The sequence below is a fragment of the Neodiprion virginianus genome, chromosome 5 (genome assembly GCF_021901495.1).
Source record: "Neodiprion virginianus isolate iyNeoVirg1 chromosome 5, iyNeoVirg1.1, whole genome shotgun sequence".
Classification (NCBI taxonomy): Eukaryota; Metazoa; Arthropoda; class Insecta; order Hymenoptera; family Diprionidae; genus Neodiprion; species Neodiprion virginianus.
The window spans coordinates 34,203,146-34,226,718 of record NC_060881.1 but is presented as its reverse complement, the minus strand read 5'-3'; the positions used below and the strand labels follow the sequence as shown (position 1 = coordinate 34,226,718).

Below are 23,573 nucleotides of genomic sequence, written 5' to 3'. Positions count from 1 at the left end.
CGGCGTTATTCGCCAAGCACAAAAGAAAAGAACAAAGTTAAATCTTACAACTAATCGCCAAAGAAAAATAAACATATTTAATACTACAGCCGCCCCCACTCACACACAGAGATACGCACCCTACACTGTTAAAAATGATTGTTACTTTATTAAACATTTACTGTACAAAAGAGTTGTCAATTTACGGAATTAGGGTGCAAATTTACAAATTCGGTGCAATGACGTAAATTACTATATGTATTTATCTTATATTAACAATGAAAATTTTTGATTTCACTTAAATCTATAGTTACTTAAATCTATCTAAAACACAAAACATTAATTTGAATTTACTAAATTGTATAGTAAATTTATTGTATATTTGTACACTGAATTAATATTAAATGTATGGCGAATTTACTGTTTCCTATCCAAACAAAACTTCCAATGAAGTTTAGGAAGTTCCATACAGAAATTTTTAACAGTATGTTCTTGAGAGGTGCGCTATCAAAACACACTACTAACGCGACTAGACCTTGCGCAGCGGAATTTGGCTGCACGCAATTTACAATTGAAATGACTCTAGTCAAAAACAGTGACTCTAGGTCTAACTTTACAACAAATAAAATTGAATCTACGCGTAATCGCGAAACTCAGGCTACGGCCACCAAACAAGTGAACTGCCAAACAAATGTCCAGTAAGCTTATTCGTAAGTTGAAAATGGCCAACCGTTAGTGGGTCTGCCAATTTAAATCACTCCCTAATTTTGTTCGTAGGAAGAAAATTAGTACTGACTGCTTTGCAAATGCCACTTGAATTTCGCCGAGAAGAAAATCTACCGACTCTCACTAATTTTTCCCTCGAATTACTCAAAATTACTCCATAATGATCCTATTAGTAGGTTCGCCAGGACTCAAGCAGCAGGGTGGCGTCAACTTTGATAAAATAAAATTCTTTGACTTTTCCCGTCTAAAAATTCAGAACTCCCTGAAGATTTCCCACGAAACTTTGTTCGGTTGTAATGTTGGGGGCCTTTTATGACCAAAAGCTCCAGAAGTAGTGCACCTTGAATATATAAATGTGGATCTAAAAAGACATAGTATTGCGTTATTTCACACAAGTAGTTAGAAATTGAACAATACCATTTCCAAAAGTTAGGTTAGCTGATTTATAAAAAATGCCCGTTTTTCCCTATGATCCATTATAATTCCCTGACTTTTCCCGATAGACGAAATTTACTGACTCTTCCCGGTTTTCCCGGTCTGTCGCCACTCTCTCAAGTGATTAACTCCGCTACGCGGAGTTGGAAGTTCAAATCATCCGCCTTTACGATTCGTGATATTGCCCGGTTCTTGTTGGACCTACGATTACTTATTTGTTAGATCTAGCTTATCGCTACGTCTATTTCCACTGTCGCGAACGCTGATAGGCTGTTGGTGTAGTGACGACCTTGCGAAGCGGTGAGGAACGATTCGTTGGCTAACTTCAACGACGGGAATCGTGTTCCATCTCTATTCTTTCGTAATCTCTTGACAGGCCACGTTCGCGGTGTTAGCCTCACCCTCTGAACTCGAGAGCAAAAATAGACAAAAATGAAAAATTTCGAAATATTTCAATTGCTAGCCTCTAAAGTGTCCCTTCTCAGAGTTTCGAATGCGTGACCGTCGTCTTGCCGCTCTTTTCGGAAATTATCAACGATTGCTACCGCGAAATCTATACTTTTGGGTTCCGCCTAGCGTTCGAGGAGCCTTTTGTAATATGCAATAAAAATGCCACATATATATAAGATGAATATATGTACATATATATTTATATAGTTTCATCATTTCGTTCTTACACAATCTAACATGACGTATGTGTAGTATACTGCATACTGCATGTATATGTATAAATTAGAAAAAAATATCCCAGCAGGTCCACTAACATTTTTGGGTTGATTTAACCATTTTTTAATATATTACAAAGTAGAAAAAAACCGAAAATCACAAAACAAATATTGATATGATAATTTAAATTTTAGAATCACAAAAATTTGTCTTATATTCACCAAAAGAAATGTAACGAATAACACAAATATAAAGTGGACCTGCTCGGATATTATATTTAGTTAAATTTTTCTAGCTGTGTACACATTATACAGACATAGTATACTTTATACAAATACTGTACATCGTATTAATTAATGTGGTAATCGTAGTAATAATATGATAATATTAATCGTAAAATGTATATCCTTAAAACTATAACATAAATAATTTATTTGCTTAACTGTACAATAATTAGCTGTATATGCCTAGCTGTTTAGTTTATATGTATATAGATGTATGTGTTATGACAGGTATATTTTCAGGTTTGAAATGGCTAATAAATATAAAGTTGGCGCATAAAAACGCTACACGTCAATACTGTATTTTCAGATACAGCGCAGCTATCGTTTTAAATTTACAATGGAATCGGAGGTGTAAAGAGGAATTAATCGCCGCGAGTACCGGGCCTGCGGAAATTTGAATAACATACTACAACGCACACAAGCAGGCACTCCGACGCATCTTTTGGTCTTACAATAATAGACTTTGGTAAATAGCATTCGTCCTCGCGCTGCCCGCAGCGGATGACCTACGTCCTTTCAGTAATGTCGTTTTTATAAGGTTGAAACAGCTTCGGAGGTTTGATCTTCGTGGCTTCGTTTGTACTCGACGACGTCTGTAGGGTGGTCGTCTGAGTCTGTGTCGTAGCGGCGGTGCTTCGTACGTAGAGCTTGTTCTCCACGGCCTGAGAAGTCCCGCTGCAGTCGTACTCACTTGACGACGTATCGGACTGCGCGGGACTGCTCAGCTCAGGGCGATACGTCGCTGACGGAGTCCCGGGAGGCGGCGTCGCGTAGGCGGTGGGCTGGCCTGACGTTGGGGGAGAGGAAGGGAGGCTCAGTGGCGATGGGAAATGGAGCGAGGGACCGAGAGCCGCGGCCGCGGCAGCGGCCGCCGAAGACGGGGATTGGAGCTGGTGTGGTTGCTGATGGTGATGGTGCGTCTGCATCAGCTGGTGCGAAAGCGTGTGCGAGTGGAGACCCGCGGGCGGGTAACCGGCCCCAGGTACCGTGGTCGTCGCCGTCTGTGTCGGAAGGTGAGGCCGATGAATCGGCGCCGGATGAGCCGGGTGTGTTTGGTACGGGACGTAGCGCGCGTAGTAGGCCGCTGCCGCTGCCGCGGCCGCGGCTGGAACGTAGCCGGGTGGAGAAGCGGCCTGAAGGTGTCCGCCGGGCGGGAGACCAGTCTGTTGGTGCTGCAGCTGATGATGGTGATGGTGATGATGGTGATTGTGGTAAGGTGGCGGTGGCAGCGAAGCTGTTGCAGCGGCTAGAAGAGTTGCCGCCAACGCTGGGTCGGCGTACATGGCGTAGGGCCAGGCCAATGCCTGTCTTTGGCGTTTGTCTTTCATGCGTCGGTTTTGAAACCACACCTACAAGGAAGAAAACTGTGCTGAGTGATTGATATACATTGTCATATATGAGGCGTTTAGGCGTTTTTCCATGCGTGTGTTTCGTACACAACGTCATTAAGAAGAACGGGGGGCTCTGACAGCTAAACACGCGGACATTCCTGAGATGGGATTTGCGAAAATGGTTTAGATTTGTTTGAACTCTACTTATTTTATACATAGCAACAGTTTTTACCAACAAATCTATGGAGTAGCTACGGGTTCATCAATTGGTCCAAGTTTAGCTAATCTAGTGATGGATATACTAGAAGAGACAGTAATCAATCCGCTACCTTTTGAATTGATTTTTTACAATAGATACGTAGATGATATAATAACGTGTGTGCATAAAGGTAAAATCCGGAATTTTGTAAATGCATTTAACCAATATCATCCACGCATTAAATTCACATATAAAACAGAAGTAAACAATAGAATTAGCTTTCTTGATACCGGCGTCATCAATTACAAAGGAATAGTGATGAAAACGATTTCTTGACCTTGGTAAATTGTTGTGTAAATATTATTCTTGGATATAAAGGTCATAACATATGTATTTTTGTTATGACCTTAATATCCAAGAATAATATTCATAACATAACATAAGGTCAAAACATATGTATTTATTATAACCTTAATATCCAAGAATAATGTTTACACAAAGGAATAGTGTTGACTGACTGGTATCAGAAAGAAACATGGTCTGCAAGATATATCAACTTTCATTCGCACCATCCGCTTCAATTCAAAAAAAGTGTAGAAACAGCCTTATTCGACAGAAGCATAATACTAGCCGATGCTCAATTTAGAGAGAACAATTTTAAAATAGTACGCGAAACTCTGAGAAAAAATGGGTACCCATTGAAATCGATCAGGCATTTACAGGAACAAAGAACCCATAAACATTATAATAGCTGCACAGATAGCAATGTGGACAACATCGATGCCAGTAAACAAAAATGTCTTGGATCAATTCCGTTCATTGACAGCCTGTCACAAAATGTTCAAAAGATACTATTGAAAGAAAACATCAATGTTTCATATAAAATTACCAACACTTTGAACGATATAATTACGTCTGCAAAGTCAAAAACCGCCACACTTGAACAAACCAACACTGTGTATAAAATCAAATGTAAAGACTATGATAAGTGTTACACAGGCCAATCGTCACAGCATCTCAAAAAACGAATTACAAATCACAAGTATGATGCAAAAAAGCGTGATCCAGATAGATCTGCTCTAGCTCAGCACTTATCGGTTAAGGGTACAGTTTTGACGTTGAAAATGTAAAGATAATTGGCAAAGAAACCAACTTGGCGTAAGAGGCTTATCAAGGAAACGATACACATTTCTAAAAACAATACAGTCAACAAAAGAATGGACGTACAAAACCTGAGTCATCTCTATTCGGATATCATTCAAATTGTCAATAGAAATTGGCATAGACTATTATGTAAACAATTAGGCCAGTAAGCTAACAAACATGTAAACAGGTATGTGACTTTCAAAGATGGTTGTTAAATTGAATATTAACAGAACAGTCCGGTTAGTATAGTTAGATTGGTATTCACTTTCTTCTCGAACACCATGCAATAAACATCGCAAGCGTTAAGGAATGTCGATTTATGTAAGTGTTAAATAATTTAATCTTCTATAGTAGTTTGAATAATAAGATCAAATATTAAGCGATGGCATTTATGTACAGTATGAAAATTTTAAAAGACTAAAAAATATTTAGACGCAATAGAGATAAATAATTATCTAGATGTGCAAGATTTTTAACGCGACAGTTAGTGATCAAATGTAATTCATGTAACAATTTGTGATTTTTTTATATTAAAAGAAACCTGATGACGGCAGGCGGGGCCTGCCGAAACGTCGTTTAAAAATATAATTGATTGCTAAAAGTGCATCATTCCATCCCTGACCATCGCCCAACGAAATCAAATCGGTGTAATATTTGCACGGTCACGAACTTCAACTCATGTACACAACACTGTTAGAAATGCGATGCTGAACATAACCCCGAAAATATTCTACAGAAGTCCACAGTATTTTGGTGTTCATTTTGAGAACACTCGGTGTCAAGAATCGAACGATTTACCCCGATGACGTCTAATTTTACACTAATCGGTGTGGACTTATATCGACACCGTGAATTTTCTAACAGTGAAGGTACCCGTTCTTATGTTGGTCGAGTGAGTCTGCGAATGCGCATGCGCAGAATACGGAAAAGACCACTTTTAAATCTTAGGAGTTGAAAGTGATCGTTTCAATACTGCGCGCATAGGCTGTTGTGAACAAATCTAACATTACCTGACCCTAACCTCAATTTCGTGCTTTGTGAAAAAACGCGCAACATACTCTTGTTATACAAAGAATCGTGTGCAACAAGGAGGCAACGGTCTTTTCGGCTCGAGTATTTGCAATATTCGTCTTTGGTTCACCTGCGACTCATATTGCAAAATCACGCCCGGCCCGAAAAAACCGAGTTTACATCCTTGTTTCACAATATACTGTAATTTGAAAACAACTGGATTTAGGTCCGGGACCTCGGTGGCAAAGATCTAACCGTATCTTATACCCGCAGAGCCTAGAAATGGAAGTCGGCAGCGGCAAAACCGGCTCCAGGCGAGGCGTCAAAGAGGATATTTGCTTTTCGTAATTGATTCGTTTGAGAAGCCTCGAACAAAGAGGCGCGTTTTAAAGGTTATAATCGTCGCTCTAATGCGCCGGCGGGATGCAAGAGCCGCTCGTATTTCCACACCTATCATATTATACTGCTACAAAAAGTTGCAGCTGCATGATCTCGGTCGCGCACTGTTAAAAATGTCCGTAAATTTGCCACACATTTACAACACGAGAGTCTGGCAAAGTAAAAATTTGGCGTTTGAAAGTGAATTACTATAGCCGTCTCATTAAATGTGCAATCACTTTTCCCCAATTCTGCTTAACTTGGTTAATAGAGAGACGCAAAAGCGTGTTGTAAATTTAGTTAAATTGCTGTGTTAAATTTGTTGTATCTGTCAATTTAGGTTGTCAGGATATTTTAAATTCAAAGTGCGCGCGAGGTTTCGCTTGACTCAGCCATCTCGATCCAGGCGTTAGGCGGAAGAAACGGCTGAACATTTTGAACATTCTACGGGAAGACGCCAAGCCGACCAATCTTAAATTCCCCGCAGAAATTTTATACTCATTTTTAATAGCAGTTTTTAATCCATTTCAACACATCGCCATTACCAGTCAGTCTCCGTAATTACGAGAACGTGTAACACATCATTAAACAATAAAACCAAGACACGAAATCGGAAAAATGATCAATTTCAAAACTTTCGCGCATTGCTGAGTCAGCACGAAGGAGGCTTCCAAAAAACCGTAGTCTGCAACTCCATCGGAAAATACTATCATCGAGACGATTATACGACGAAGCTGCGGTCAAATAATAAACAACGGGATGAGTGATTTTTAATTTATTTATGAAATTTAAACTTTTTTATTATCATCCCAGACAATTTTATAACCTGACCTGTGTTAATTTCGGCGTATTTTATTTTAATTTATTTGTGAATGTTTGAATGAATGTGTAATTTTAATTATTTTGACTATGGACAGGTTTTAAAGAGGTATTACATATTATTTATATATTTAGTTATATTGAATCTCAATTTTATTTATATGTTATTTATATTCCCTTTATATTTTATTGACCTTTTATTTATTTTTCACTCACGTTTTATTTACATGTTCTTTATATTTCATTTATATTTTATTTATATTTAATTTATTCAATTGAGAGTCAATGTCATATTTATTATCGTTCTCGTCATATTGTTTTGTAAGCCTGTCCATAGATTTCACGTTATTCCTTTTATTTTGACAAAAGGCTCAAATTCTTCATCGTCCCCTTGTTTATATGATTTATATCCTATTTATACATGTTTTTGATCTCCCATATCAATCATAATAGGCAAAAACAAAAATAAAACAAACAAGTATTTACAAGGTACGGCATTTGGTATTGACTAAACATTCTGCTGCATTTACGTGACACATGTGCGTCCAAAGAAATTCGATTAGAGTATGTTAATTTTAAAAATCTATTGCGGCAAAAGTAATCATCTCTATAGATTTTGTTTAAATTTCGTCGTATTCTGATTTCGAATTTCCTAAAACTGAATTCTAAAATCACCCCGAAGAATTTTAGTTTTACTTGATAATATTTTAAACGCAGAGTATTTAAAAAGATTCTTAAGAATCTTTGGAAATTGCGGAATTTCCTTGTCAATCTACTCAACTTGTGCAAGTATAAATTTTATGGGAAACTACCATGGAAATTTTGGAATTAATAATCAAATTTTCAAATTGTGATAATTTCGTCATAAATTTACTGAGACGTGCTGAAAATTGACTAAGTTTGGATAGGAAATACGTTTGTAAATTCATTCGAAATTGTATTGTGAGTACAAACTCTGAACATATTTTATTCATAAGCTATCATGGACTGTATTATTTATCATGCCCGTGTCGACTGTCCATTGTATTATCAATGATAATGCGGTAATTTCTTCTATTCAATCTAAAATGCGTTTTCAGCGATAGCAGTAACTGAAATGTTGTTGAAATCAATTATTAATCCATTTTTTATCCATTTCTTTTTATTTCACAGTTTCAGTATACATTTACCATAACGTTACCAACTCGTACAGTAAATTTAACAAATTTTAATACAAAATTCCTGTACTAAATTTGCAGATTATAAGTCGAATAATGATATCCAAGTACATGACATACTTATCGCACTAATTTTTGGTAATTTTATTCAATGGTGCGGTAAATTTGACAATTCTGGTTTTTAAATTATTCAACACATGTATAGTAAATTCACAATACCGAACCTGAATAATGCTTCCTATACATTTTTTGTAAATTTATAACGGATACTTTAAACAGTGGAGTGCAAGCAAGTATATAATTCATATCAGTCGTAGACCCTCTGCAACTCGACCGCATAATATATAAACATATTACATGTAACGATGGAAGGCATCCTACTCAAGAAAGCTTAAACAACTTTGGAATTCTTACCTTAATCGTGGATTCAGGAAGCTGGAGCTGAGCTGCTAGTTCACATCGTCTGGGCCTACTGACGTAATTTTCCCGGTGAAATTCTTTCTCCAGTCTCGCAAGTTGCTCTCGTGTGAACGCCGTTCTATACCTCCGGATGTTGGAGTCCATCGAGGACAGCGGAGGCTGCTGATGCGACGGCGAGGTTTCTGCAAAACGATATTAAGATGATGCAGTAGTGCAAATGGTGGTTAAATAATTATACACGTACCGACCAACGGTACACGTTACCTCGCGGTTATTAGTACGTATCGTAAAATCCTAGCAGACGAGGTGGTTACGAAGAGGTCGACATACCCCTTCAAACCCGCAATAAAAATCAACGCTATTTGGGAAAGTAACGGGCGTAGTTAGATAATTACCACAATAAACCCGGGAAAAATGACAATGGATGCATTCCTGGAAAGGATTGTAAAGTTACGGCCCTGCTCTAGGTACATCAGAATTGTTGCTATAGACTACAATGCAGCAATTCGAGAGGGTCCCACAGCTATACCGTAGAATCGTCCAGGTGGGGGTCTAATTACCAAATTTTCGATGTAGATCAAACAACAGCAAAAAATAAAGGATTATCGAATTGGATTACGAAGCTATTAATCACCAGCACGCACCACCTACAACCTCGCCCGATATCTATGGTAACTATACTCGCTAAGGCTGCACTTTTACCCTAAACTTCGCGCAGTTACACCACCAACAACCGGCCGGCACAGTGAACACTTTCAACACTAATTGTATCATTACCGTGTATCTTTGCGGACGATCCCCCATTGGAGGAGGGACGTGTCGGAGGTGGACTGTTTGGTGGACTGAGCTGATACTGAGGAGGAACAAGGTCCACCACGACAGTCTCCTCCCGGTCCCGGTCCCGGTGTTCCTGTGGCTGATGTTCGAAGGTCCCCTGGTACCCCTGCATGTTGCAGGAGTTGGAATTGCACGCAATCGAGGAGGGTGAGTGTATTTGATGAAAACTGCAGGTAATCCTTGCCGTCGGGAATATCACGATCGGCATCCACACTCGAATAACACTTCAATTTTAAGTATAATATTCATTTATAGCCGCTTGGAACACCTGGCGTACACCGCGGTGTATAACTGTCATGCGAACTGGTACGATATAACGACGTTTACGTGAAAATTACGACGTTGAGTAGCTCCGTCTCCGTGCTACATCGGCACGTAAACCAGATACCTTGAAATAAGGACGTGACTCGGTTCGCCGAAGACTCGAAGGCGACTGCGCCAAGGTCTCGAGGGGGGGTTTGGTTATATACGGCGATAACGACCGGGCGACGACCATGCTGCCTCTACGAGGCTCGTGATTGATCGGCTGGTCCTTAGAGTCGCCTCGGTCGTTCGCCGTTCGCCAGCTACGATTGGCCGGAACTTGCTGAGCCAAGGATCGTCCTGTCCCGCCTACGCGGTCTGTACCTATCTCCCTTCCAAACTCGGGCCGTTGTCCCCCGCTCGTTCCGGCTCAGCATCCGTATATACGCTGCACCTACGTCGGGGCTCGAGGAGGACTACATAGATTTTCGCGAGAGAATCATCTGCGATAATTCTGCCGTATAAAACGGTTATTCCCGCTCGCCTTTACCTACCCTCCGGCAGCCCTCCATGTCCCTCCCTGGAAGCTCGATCCTACTCCAGGGACTCTGGGTGCGTGAATAAGTCCATCGATGTGTTGGTGCCAGGACTCATGCTCGTGTGCGTCGAGCCGTTGCAGCCTGAGCAATAAACGAGTTCAAGAAATATGGTGGCATCTTCGTACTCGAGCTAGCCTTCGCCGAGGTATATATTTCGATTTGTATATATATATATATATTTTTGTACCCGAGGAACCGTTGCTCCAGTTTTGGTTTTCGCCCGCAGTACTTGGCAATTAAATTTTATGCCATGGAATTGTTGGTCTGCGATGATCCAATTGGGTATTTTCCTCGTTTAAACGGGGCCGCGTAGGATTTATAATGGTACCTAACTGAACTTGAGAATCTATATTGACCCTGAAGTTTTTTCAAACAATTTTATGTTCCTTACTGCCTCGGGTAGGTATAAGAAACGTGCATGCGAAATAGCGAAGCTAACGAAGTCTTTATTACTCCAATTAGTCCAGGAAAAAGTGAATGTAGAAGTATCAAGTTCGGAAAGTATGCGTTGACCGCTCGCATAGGTGATTGATAATTTACGACTAGATCACCACGGCATTCAGTACCCGACCGAGGCACATTATTGATCTAATTTGCGAGCAACTATGACCTATATATACGAAACCTGCGAAAGGTTCGGGTTTGCAGTTTGTCGGTTTACCTCTGGGACACCTCTCAGGAAATCTTCTCTACCTATACCAATACCGACTGCACCGTAATATTGCGTACTGAGTTTCGTCCATGCACCGCCTCTCGGTCAGCATATACTTACGTAAGGTGAAGGACGAATGGGCGCAGGAAGGATAGACCTAAATGATACGTACAGCGTTAAATACCTGAAAGTGAAAATCATGGAAAATGATCGTAACAATGACGAGCCTGCATCCAGCGCTAGGTATATTCCTTAACGTGGATAGATAGGAATGATTAGGGTTATAAACGATTATTTTACAACTCCTGAAAACACATATGTATCTTTTGTTTCCGAATGGGTTCAAGCGATCAATCGTCTCGATCACTGGTAAAATCTTAATCCTATTGCCGATGTCGATGAATGGCGACGTTAAGTTGCTCTGTGATAGACACGACGATCACTGTGCCCGCCCTTGATCTTCTTGTGCACCTGTCTGTTGGGACGAGTGTATGCGGTATAACGTGACTCTAGTTACGGTAGCGATGATCGAAGCGGATTACCGCTGGCCCAATCGCGTACTAATATGCTGCCACCGCGACCGCCTAGTTCATTACGAGCTGCAGTTCTCGATTAAACGATCGATTTAACCTGCCCGGCGAACCGTAGCAGAGCGATCATGCGCAGGGTGTGCAAATATATGTATATGTGGAGAGAACCCCGTTCGCATGCGTGTAACCGGCACGAAAGGCGTATACCGGGTTATTTCCGTGATCCACCCGGTAGGGACCCCTATTTATAGGATAATATAGAATAAGTCAACTTTGAGCGGTTCCGAGTTCCGGCGGGGCGACATCAAACGCGTGCTGACAAAAGAGCAGCGAAAGTCCTCGGTGTCTATGAGTACCCTAATTTACTTGTAATTAGGCTTTTCTACGGAGCGCATCGCATAAATGATCTAGTATTTAATCAGCGGTAGGTGTACTGTAACTATATTATGTTAATTGTCGTGCGAATTATGACGTACGACCGTGGTGGAGCAGCTCGGGTAGGTTGTTAGGCTAATCCACTTACGAAGACAATGGTCACCTTACTCTTGCCTGCAGAGGGCAGGCCCATCACGGTTTCACCCTGGGCGAGACAAAAGTGTTATGGACTGTTTGGACACTTCGTGATTCGAGAAGCCAAACAATTGCTGGTCAGACTTACCTGCGCATAGCAATGCCGATGCGGTCTTCACCATTAACTTTCCCAACTTTTCTACTTTGACGTGTCTCAGAAATTTTGATTTTCGTTGTTCTAATTTGAAGCGAAGGATAAAAGTGCAGATGCTGGGGTCCAGTGGTCCTGGAAATGTCCTTGAATAGCGCTTGTCCTTCAAAGGTCCTAGAAACTATCCTTAAAGTTTTTTGTGTCCTGGAAACATTCTATTTTTAATATCCTCGACTAACCTGAAAATGTTCCGGAAAGGTCCTTGAATTTGTTACGGATTCTTTACTGGACATCATGAGTTGGATTTAACAATAAGTAAGATTTGGTAGACCGTCAAATACAACTAATATACTTGTCGGACAGACCGTCCACTGCGGCACGGCAGCGCAGCGGCCGGATCATCGCGTCGTCATCACGAAATTAAAGAAAACTCGAGTTTTATAGGGCTCTCAACGTTTTGCGATCAGCGCCCGGTGATCGTGGTCTGAGGTAGTCGTCGTCAGTCGGATAATGGGCGTGTAAGCGTATGCGCCTAGCTGTTTTATTACGCCACGGGCGCATTAGCACGTGTGGATGAAGACGCGCGTCTCTACAGGGTCGAGGACGGTAGCGAGCCAGGCGGTGAGATCAAAGCGGGAGACCGAGCCTTGAGTGTTAAGTGGAGAAGCTCCGCTAATTAGCACAGCCCAGATTCGGGCGGCTTCGTCTCGAGTCTTTTTCCTCCGTCTCCTCCCTCTCCTCGTCCTCCTCATCGCGGCCTTCCGGCTCCCGCGCGTTGTACACACCTCTTAGTACATTTTCCCCAGCAGCAGGCCTGCAGAGCATCGTCGAGTTCGGAGCTCCTATAAGCGTCGAAGCGATGCGCGCGCGGGTGTCGCCGCAGGCTTTTGTCACACGTTTTTAGGCTGAGAGTACGATAAGCCGCGAGAGCAAAGAGGAGGAAGAGAAAGGGGACGAGGGCTAAGATGAGGGCGAGGGGCTGACTATCGAAACAAAATTAGCAGCCGAACCACTCAGCTCTATAAACTGCCTACTTGACAAACCGACGTCGCCTACAACTACTCGAGCAATTAAGAGCACTTGAGGCGCCTAACCTTTAAACGGTTGTCCAAGTCGTACTTGTCTAGCTTCCGGCAGGGTATTTTTTCATTCCTCTGCTCCTCCGTTTTTTATACTTGCCACAAAGTCTTCTCTTCCTCCTCGAACAGCCGCCACCTTGCGAAGACGACTACGATACGACGTTGTTTGGGTTACGATCCACCCTAGCACCGTCATCGTTTTATCTTCCCTCAGTTTTTTTCTATCACTGTAATGCACGAATTCTTTTCACTACAGACTGTATAATGAAAGTATAGCGATTTTTGTGCGACAATAATTATTCTGATTGTTGGTTAATGTTATGAGTATTTTATATTTGTTGTTCATGATATTAATATTGTCATACTTAATAAAATATTATATCCGGAATTCGGAAGTTCGTTTTATTTGTCTTCATTTGGTGTACAAACAGTAAAACAATGTTAGTGTATTAAAAAGATATTCTGGATATCCCTGATCGAAAACTTTGATTGCACATGAAAGATTTTGGTAGACAATTATAGAATGGGATTCAGAAGCACGATATAGACTTATCACTTTGTATCGCATTTATGAAGCCTATTCCATGATATTCTTCAATACCTAATCATAATCTATCAAATTCTATCGAACTTTTTGAGCAGGGATCGGCAAGCGCAGACCATTTATTAAAATCATATCGCCTCCATACGTCTTCAAAGCAGACGCAGAAAACACCTTTCGATGTCTACACTGAGAAAAAAAAAATGATTGGATTTAGTAAATATTAAAAGAGATCAATGATAAATACTGAGAGTACATGTATTCAAAGCGACAATCTATGTAGTTTTTAGTTAAGAAAATAATTTAAATGATCAAAGAAATGTGTAGAGATTCAGCGACATAATTCACTGAGTTGCTCTTCTGGTTTGATATTTTTTTCCAAGCGCTGCATGCTTCGTGTAAAACAAATTGTCCCTTCACTGAAATAATGTTTACTATATACCAATGGGATATTCTTCCGACGAAAGAAGGTATGTGGGAAAATTTTATTTCAGTGAAATAATGTTCAATTCGTAGAAACAATGATTTATTTGTTGCAAGTGCGCATGCAATGTTATCGAGAGTTCTTAATATCAATTTCAAGTATACGTCATTGTTGAAAACTGAAGAAAAGTTATATTCAATTGTATTAGTCAATAACTTGAATTAAATGTGGTACATATAGCAACTCAAGAACTCCTTCTTGGTTCCACTCAAACATATCCTTATTTATAGTGGCATGGAAGTTTTTGGTTTGACGTGTATAGCTATATAATCTGATGAACAAAATATCTTCTTAAATGAATATCAACACCTGTCTTGTGAAACAAATTCTTGTTTCAACATGTTACACATTTCTTTGATCATAGTTATCATTGATTATGTCGGACAAACATCACATTGAGCCATATATACTATTTGACAATAACGTTAATATTTCAGGAAGCGTGAGATTATTTTTTGCAATCTCTCGGTACTTTTGAACCGATGTGTTCAGCTGTTAAAGCGCTGTTCTTTCACGAATTAAATCAGGTTTGTTGATTCAAGTGAAGTTATCGTTCCGAGATTTCTAGTTTGATCCTACGAAATAATGATGTACTTGTTTGAAATCCATTAAACTCGAAAGCATATAGCATTTAAATCAACGTACCAATATTTTTGTTTCAACTAAAAAGTGGGTGTTCCGAATGAGAAATTGTTCGAACCAAAATAAACTGGAAGTAAAAAGAATTAGTTGTTTGGTTCGATAATTTTTTTTCTCAGAGTAGGTGTCGTCGCAGCACCTTTTTATACAGCAACCGTACGATCTTATTGAGTATGCATACATAGTACATATGGGATTACGACCGGAGTTGCTGCAGCTTTATAGATAATATCGGATATGCGAGAGAAGGATGTAGATTGGACTGTTGACTCACTTCGCCTTGTGGCGGATTTGATATTATTGACTGTCGCAATGCGAATGATGGGCTTGTGTAGTCTATCAACGTTCTTGTGCACACCTACACACTATTTATTCAAGCGTAATATCGACGGATCCGTGGAAACAGACGTATTTCGTTGGACCATCTAGAACGAACGTATTTCACCGAGAAATTTAGGACGGACGTATCTTAGTCGACTATAGAAAACGTGGATACAAATAGAGCTTTGTTTACACTTACTGTAGCGTTTTTCGAGATACGTCCGTTCTAGTCGCCCGACGAAATACGCCCGTTGAAGAAATATGTCTGTTTCCATAGGACCCGTCGATATCTACTTACATACGGAGGTCTAAGTACTCATTGTCATTCACAGCAACAAGGCGGCCCGAACAATCCCGATCCACTATCGCAGCAACAGTGGGAACTTGGTGCTCCAGACAAAGGAATTATATAAGCGAATAACACCTCGGCGATGACGGTAGCCTCGAGTCCCGCGTAATCGGCGATTATTCGCGGATTCCTCTCCCTCCTAATTTTCTTCGTCCAGGCTGCGGCAGGGTAAATATCGACCGGTCCTCTTCCCCTCGATTCCTCATTATTCTCCTCCCTGGATTGTCCGGTCCTCGTGGCTGTAGGCTGGCAGGATGATCGCCGCAAAAATCACTACGGAGTGACGACGAGGTTATCGGCAACGAGCTTCAAATCCAGCTACGGCACTTGACAGCATAAGGAAGGGTGAAAGCTAGGAAGCAGAGTCAATTTATCAAACCCTATTCCATAATGCACGCCTCCTCGGACGCCCTTCGTAAAAGAAGCGCGATTCCAGAGCTTAACAGGGATTTTGTACCAGTGTGGGTAGATTGGAAGCCACGTTCATGCTATTGCACTGCATCATAGCAGGCCGAGCATATGTGCCCGATCAGGGGGGGGGGTCCCTTCCCCGCATAAACTATGCATACGTGTACATGTGTAGTTGCGCGAATACATATTGTGTAAATATAATTGAGTAGGTATCGCCACCCCCCATGTATCTTTTGCAAAGTGTTGTATTATTTCAATTTAATGATCCTGACCCCTCAGTGATGTCCCCTTAGTTGCTATCGTACGCCATAAGCTCCTCGTTTTGATACATGCATGTAAGATAACACTATAATTTGTATCGGACGCAGAGTAAAGTCAGGAATCTGTATCGTTAAAAGAAAATGAAAAAACTCCAAAATACGCGACCTCTCATTGTCGAATGGCTTTTTGATATCTAGTGATACCGAATAACTGGAAATCCGCATATCCATTTGAAGGATATTAGTTACAAGATATTTATATGAAGGATTGTACACGGAGGATGAGTTTATTAGAATAAAGATATAAAATTAACGATGAACAGTGATAAAGCGTTTGTATTAAGCAGACGTTTTATTAACAGTATTTATTTACAATGTGTTTGAATCTGTGCCTGTGGGGAAAAGGGAAGTATGGGACGGGGGGTGGAAGGGCAATTGGCCGGCGTCTCCCCTAATGATCAACTGGCACTTCTACGTTTCTCTCTTCTTTTAAACACTCTGTGTCATTCACTCAGCCATTTACTCTCCAAGTTTCACTATTTGATATCATAATAATTACTGTATTAAAACATTTTCACCATATATCTTGCTCTCTTTTTCTCTCTTTCTTTCAATGATCTACCGAACGAGACAATGAATTATCGGCGTGGGAATGGTGCACTGATATATATATATATATCTATATGTATCAGTGGAATGGCGGGAAGAGGATTACGGGAGTAAGAATCGACGAAGCTACACGCATTGAAAACGGGAATGTAGCCCTGTTCCGAAGTAACAACAGTTTTGTGGTATAGCACGGAAAACGGGCCTGACTTTGCCACGTAATGCCATCTGTCGGCGGCGAAGACCGAGCTACAGGCTAAGCTCGCCAGCTAACAAAGCTCGTCATGTGATTTACGTGGCGTATGATAAAGCAGATGTGTACGTATATACATACCTTATTGCGTACACATAAATCCGTTGGTATGACACGCACGTGGCATAATTGAAACACGCGCCATCGTCGATACGTAAATTATAAATATAGTATAATTATTCTTATAATTTTTTTTTGTTTGTTTATCAAATTTTTCTCTATTATACACGAAAGACTTAGTATATTTACAATCAGGGTTTTCTTCCTGCCTCGACAAAATTAGGGCAGAAAATAATTATTATTATTATTGTAGACCTCCATCCAAGAAACACGGCAACACGAGCCGCGAAATTCAGAGGTCTCGATCGGTCGGTCTGTCCGTCTTTTCTGTCCCTGGCGCGAAACTTCCATATTTTTCTTGTTCCCCCCCTTTTCGAACGGATTACCGCTGTAGCGATAGCTAGCTAGTTACACGAATATTAACGCGGTTGGACGGACAAGATATAAACTAGTCTCACCTATTACTATTAAGCGTAATTTCCCCAGGTGTGGGGATTTGCTGTGCTTGATTCTGCGCGTGTTGCTGCTGCTGCTGTTGCTGTTGTTGCTGTTGTCTCGAGATGCTCGCCAGTTTGCTCTGCGCTATACCGCTTGCAAGAATACTCTGCGGCTGATGTTTACTGTGTGATAAAAATGTTGTCGTGGTCGGCAGCGTAGTTGACGATATCGAAGTGGCGTTAATAGTGCCGCTAGTTTGGTTATTGACAGGATGATGTGTGCTGTTTGGCAAATTATTCAAGTTCGAATTGTGGTGATAACTTAGCGCCGTCATCGGTCCGTTTTGATGACCATTCCCAAAGTTCGTTATACCCGAGGATGCACCGATGCTCCGATTATTTGTAGGACTAGTTAACGACTTTGACAATATTGGCGCTGCAGCGGGGCTGTTATGATTTATCGACGGTTGTCTGTGGTGCCTGGAGTGTCGATTTGTTTGAACATTAGCACGGCTTTCCGTGGCGACGGTACCGCTTGACGACGTCGTCGCTTGGCTGATAGCGTTCACCAAACCGCTGGATAATGTCCAACGATTTTGCACCGTTGCCGCGACATTCACGGTTGTCGTCGCCGTCACCGTCGCAGTTGCTGGTGCTGCCGTCGTTGTCGACGCCGCCGCTGCCGTAGGAACGACACTACTGCCGGTAACCAAAATGTGACAAGTCCCACCGCCGCTGTTATTATTACTAGAACTACCGCTACAATTACTACTACAGCTACTACTACTACTACTATTACTACTGGTACACTGCGATCGGGCCTGCTGGCTCGGGTGTGACATGAGGTTGCCGATCAGGGGTGTTATTAAAAATCGCGAGCAGCCAATCAGCTGATTATCTGTCCTTTGGTCGCTCTCACTATTGTCTGTCTGTTTTCCCTTACCACTACCACCGCCTATAGTAGCACTGCTCCTACAACCGGCACTCGCACCATATCCTAAAACCGCGACATCAAAGTCTGAGAAAAACTCCAGGGGAAAGTAGTCTGAGATGTTGAATTCAGTAGTGAACGGTGGCTCGTCAACCACTGTCCCAAGCACCCCTGGCGTCGTCGTTGTGGTCGTTCCTGCCTTGCTGCTTGTTTCAACGTCGATGCATATCGATGTTGCTTCAGGTGGGAAGGGGAACGGGGGCAGAACGTCGCGTCTCATCTCTCCTTCGGACTCGGAGTCGCTGCTTTCCTCGCTCGGTGTCCCGTCACCAGAAGGGGGTGGCGTTTTCGGCCGGAAGTGGAGCCAGTCCTTTTTACTCGGCTCCGTTGTGTCGAGAAATTCTCGCTCAGGTTCGTGTATCGTGAAGTCTAGGGAAGACCATACATCGTCTGTGTTCGTCGTGCAACGGTCCAGTATAATCCTTCCGCCTCGACCGACTCGCCGCCTCGCTAGACCGACGCAAAGGTGCGTCGGTCTGCTGATGCTGGTCGGGGCAAATCTGTACCTCTTATCTGCGGAACCGCCTTCGCTTCTCTCGCACCATGGCCAGTTTCCAAAGCCTCCAGGTATGGGCTGGAAAAAACAAAACGAATGGAGCGATGACAAGGAAAGTTTCATCAAAGAAAGTTGCAACTCGGAGATGAACAGATCGGGAAAAATTCAGGATGACTTGTGAAATAATATCCTTCTTCTTAGTTCTTAGAAGTCTACATATCAGCTTTAGCCAATATACCATGTAATGCGATTCAATCCTTGAAAGTAAATGAACTTTAATGGGAACTTGGATCAAATACTAAGAGAGACAAGAATTGTTATGCCGAAGTAGAACCAATATTGGAGTCTCCACGTTGGCAAATAACCTTGTCCAAGTAGAAAAAACACTCACCGATAAATAGGTACAATTTTTGTTACGCCTGAAAGCGAATTGGCCTTCGTCAATGGTGTCTTCTTCGTCCCGGTCCGAAGGCAACGATAGTTGAGAGTGACAGGGATGTGGACCGTCGTCGTCGGAGCTGGCGAGCGGGTCCAGCCCACTTCCAGGCACCCCGCTTCTTCCGCCACGCCCAGCTACGCTGCTATTGCGCAACAAGCCGTCGTCGGCACCCCCCACGCTCCCGACGGAACCCCCGGTCCCTCTGCCGTCCGCTTTGTGCTTCCGTTTTTTATATTGCCTCTTTTCTTTCCTTGGTACGACTTCCTCCTAAGCGAAAGCAGATCATTAACTCAAGGTTAATTCATAGGTTCTGAAGCTCCGTCCGAAACTTTGGAACTTAGGACCGTACAAAGTATCCCTTTAGATTTTCTCAACTTATCAAGCTATCAAAACCCCGGTAACTCGATCGGCTCACCTTTCCTGAAACTTTGTTTGCCCAGTTCTGGTGAACCCCAAACTGGTTGGCGAAGAGCGGTGCAAAAGCTGGCCTGGATGCCTTTAATGCTGATACCTCAGCTAGTACTTGCCCACTAAAGTCTTGCGCTTGATACCTGGCAGTTTGGGTTGGTCTTTGGTTAGGCGCCGCAAGCAATAGAGATTTGATATGATAAAGGGAAAAGAATATACTAACCTCTTTTCATAGACTTCAATAGTGAGGTGGAGATATTCCCGTTTTGTTTTTTCCCGTCGTTTAACAAGTTCCAAAAGTGTTACCGCCCGACTCAGGTCCCTACGCAGCTTTATCATTTTTTCATAGCTCGTTTCATCGTTCTTCCTGTTTTTACGAGTTTGCATTTTTTCTGTACGCCGTCTGAATGCCAGGTATGGATTGTTGGCGGCTAAACCAATCCGATGTTCTGTTCTTACCGTCAATAACAGGGGATGTTGCTAAAACGAAAGGTAAGAACATGCTAATAACGATTTCCAATATTGGACGCTTAACGTCTTATTGTACATGCTAAATTTGGATAACTTTTGCTCCCTGTTTTTTCACTAATTCATTTGTTCCAGGTCGTTTATATTACTATTATCAGAAAATAATCGGGTTCTAAAGGAACACTCACTGTTTTTAGGCGTTTGTTGAGCCAGTAGTCAAATACCGCAATGATGAGGTCGTCGTCCTCCTTGAGAAGGGCCTTGGCCTCGTTAAGCGTAACAACGGTTTGACCCGAGCTCTTCTCCAGCCTGTCCATCATCTCTTCAAATTGTAGTGGAGTTAGGTCCATCTTTCTACTCTGAGCACCAACCCACTTTTCGTCCTCAGAGTCCATGTCATAGTCGGGAATGTCCTGCTCCATCGCAAATGCTGTTGAAACATATGCATTAAGACCTCTGTTCTTTGAAAATATACTACTAATTTTTCGTATACTGAATATTAAAATAGTGATGATAAAATATCAAAAGAAACGTAAAAATAAAGAACGAAGTATAAAAATAAAAAAAATAATTAACAACGATGACTAAGATACTTTTCGAAATCAATAGCCGTTCCGAGTGTTAAGCAACCGTGTAAACTTTGAAAGAGGAACCTCCAAAGGCTGGTGTATGATCTGAAGACATTTCCACGTAATGTAATATCGTCATCGTCACTGTTTGTCGGCACTTTAAATAATATCAGATGAGAGTTAGAATCTGTAAGACATCAATTACTAGGAACAGACAGTCAAATTAAAACTTGTAGCAGTACGGAAAGGTCCTGGCTGATAATAGTAAAAAGCCATTCTAAAACAATTGAACAGAGTACCAACAATATTTTGTTATCACATAAAACATTATTTATGATGGCCTGTACTTTTGGGAAATGAAACAAGTTTAAATTGCCTCACAACTGAATTTACAGGATTCGACATTTGAGAGATGTACTCACATGGAATCACCAATAAAAAAAATTGATGACAACTGATGCCAGTTGTAATTTATTTCTTGTTGGAAAAAAGCGTAAATAAAAACTTACGCATATTGTGACACATCCGACATGTTTTTAGACAAGGTAAATAATGTTTTTGTGAGCAAAAACGACTGTTGTATATACACTCGGATAAACAAAGGGTAAGCCACTGCTAATTACATCTGGAATAACTATCTTTTATATCAAGACATAAAATAGCGATAGATTTAAAGTTCGCCAGCGTTTCATGAATCACAATATTCAAATACAAATAATATCTTCAAATTTTTGTTGTACGGTATTGTTTGAATTGACATTGAACTTCATAATTTTTAGTTGCCAAAATTCATTGCAATTGTAGACAGTACAATTTACATCAAAGTTTGATCTTCATTTTTGATAAAATCGCATTCAACAATTGCGACGCACAACGAGACCATCAAATTTATGCAAAACCACAGTTATCATTCATATATATCAAGTCGAGTAAACCTTTGGGGAATATCAGCAGATTGACCAAAACTATACTGAAGAAGTTTGAAGTTGAGTGAAAATACTCCATAAAATTACTTTGTCCGTAACAGTAATGGACTGAATGCAATCAATCGCTTGAATTTATAAACATGTCAATGATAATGTCTGTCATGCACGAGATAAACGAAAGTTGTCTTGAAACGTTTCACCTATGTTTACAAACTATGGAATCACCGAAATGTAATTGCCTCGATATATCTCTTGACCAATTTCTATAAAATTTCAATGAAAGTTTAAGTCAAGCCGTACATCAGACATTGTCTAGATTATCAATAAAAAAATTAATTAGCCAAAGATGAGGTTTTACAGATTCTGACTGTCAGTGGAATTCAGGTTCCCAAAAAAAACGATCATCTTTCATACTGTTTACACTGCTCCGAAGCATTTGAAACGACAAGTATCATATCTTTCGCATCCAATTCCTACATACGTTGCATGTGTATGAGTTGTCGCGGCAGCTTGTAGTCTGCCGGGTAAATTTTGTCGTATGCCTCGACATCTGCCATGTCGGTAACCTCTGGCGTGGGAATGATGAGTCCTGTGCAGATGGCTCTCTGGAGGTGATGTTCCTGAAAAAAGAGAGCGATACGTAGACAATGTGACTGCATCGTTTCTCTCTCGTGTCTCCCTCAGCGGCTCGACGAAGAACAGTCGAGGAAGGACCGCAGGCAGAAGTGAGAGAGCATAAAGGCTTTCATGTTTCTCCAGTTGGTTAGAAACTTGACAAACTGTTCGACGCGAACGTCGCCGTCGAGGAGTGTGGAGGTACGGGTGGCGCCATCGGACGGCGAATATGGGGAACGGAGCGTGCCTCCGTCTAAGATGGCGACGGGAAAACATGCTGGCCAAGAAAATAGCTGATCGGGACTCACGCATTCCTCTTCCTTTTCCATGCCGCTGGGCATCTGTGGAACGGCCCGATTTATCGCCGAATAGTCGGGGAGGTCGGGCAGCTCCTCGGCCATGTAAATCGGCATCGGTTTCGAGGCGTCGAGCGCCCTCGCCCTAAACGACAGCTTGCTCATCCTTGCCCGCTAGGCTCTCGCTCGCACTTTCCCGTGTCTGTTGACAACCCACTGCGTTTCACCCGCGGGTATCGCGCGCACGCACACCTTCAGGCCCGAGTTGGCGGCCTCGCGGAGGCCCGGCGGCCGTATCACCCGGCACCGAACACGCTCAAAGCCTCATTCTTTGCCGGCCATCGCGCTAGAACACGGTCACTCAGTCACGAAACGAGGAATATCACCTTGAAAACATGTTTGCGTGACACGGTCCCTGCTAAAAGCCATCATGGCCGACGCACAGCCATTTGCACCATTCGCGTTAGCCCGGGGTTTACGATCGCCCGCGGCGGAACCCAGACGGGAAACGTTATCCTCAAGTCCGTACTCCCGCGATATTTCTACGCCCAACTACATAGCTAGATCACATTCAAGCCTGGTTTACACACAGGCGATGTTTGACTGCATTTTGTGACATGCTTATAGTTAGACGTGATGTTTGCCCACGCTTCAGGAACATGTATTGGGCGCTGATATCTTTTCCGCAAATCCAGATTTAACCATGAAATGTAGACCGTAGGGCGGTTTTTACCACAATTTTCTGACACGAGACGCCAATTGTTTTCGTTGGCCTATTCCGTTAGATCCGACCAATGAAATCACTTTGCGTCAAAAATTTGATGTAAAAGGAAGCGCTCGTAGTCGTGAATA

The 23,573-nt window shown here is 41.8% G+C and overlaps 2 protein-coding genes across 3 annotated transcripts; both read right to left on the bottom strand.

Annotated features, from left to right (window-relative positions):
- Positions 1–1,618: 1,618 nt before the first annotated feature.
- Positions 1,619–9,804, bottom strand: LOC124305300 (segmentation protein even-skipped-like). The gene is made up of 3 exons (XM_046764553.1): positions 9,329–9,804; positions 8,546–8,733; positions 1,619–3,439 (listed from the first exon to the last, which is right to left on the bottom strand). The coding sequence occupies exons 1-3, from the start codon at positions 9,594–9,596 to the stop codon at positions 2,597–2,599; spliced, it is 1,299 nt and encodes a 432-aa protein (XP_046620509.1). The 5' UTR covers positions 9,597–9,804; the 3' UTR covers positions 1,619–2,596.
- Positions 9,805–16,483: 6,679 nt separating this feature from the next.
- Positions 16,484–23,183, bottom strand: LOC124304424 (enhancer of polycomb homolog 1). Of its 2 annotated transcripts, none has more exons than XM_046762659.1 (7): positions 22,734–23,183; positions 22,292–22,430; positions 20,504–20,745; positions 20,071–20,327; positions 19,855–19,990; positions 19,392–19,706; positions 16,484–19,078 (listed from the first exon to the last, which is right to left on the bottom strand). In XM_046762659.1, exons 1-7 carry the CDS (start codon positions 22,884–22,886, stop codon positions 17,531–17,533), a joined length of 2,790 nt encoding a protein of 929 aa, XP_046618615.1. In that variant the 5' UTR covers positions 22,887–23,183; the 3' UTR covers positions 16,484–17,530. The 2 variants fall into 2 exon arrangements, with proteins under 2 accessions (XP_046618615.1, XP_046618616.1); XM_046762660.1 differs by having other exon boundaries at positions 19,392–19,703.
- Positions 23,184–23,573: the final 390 nt, after the last annotated feature.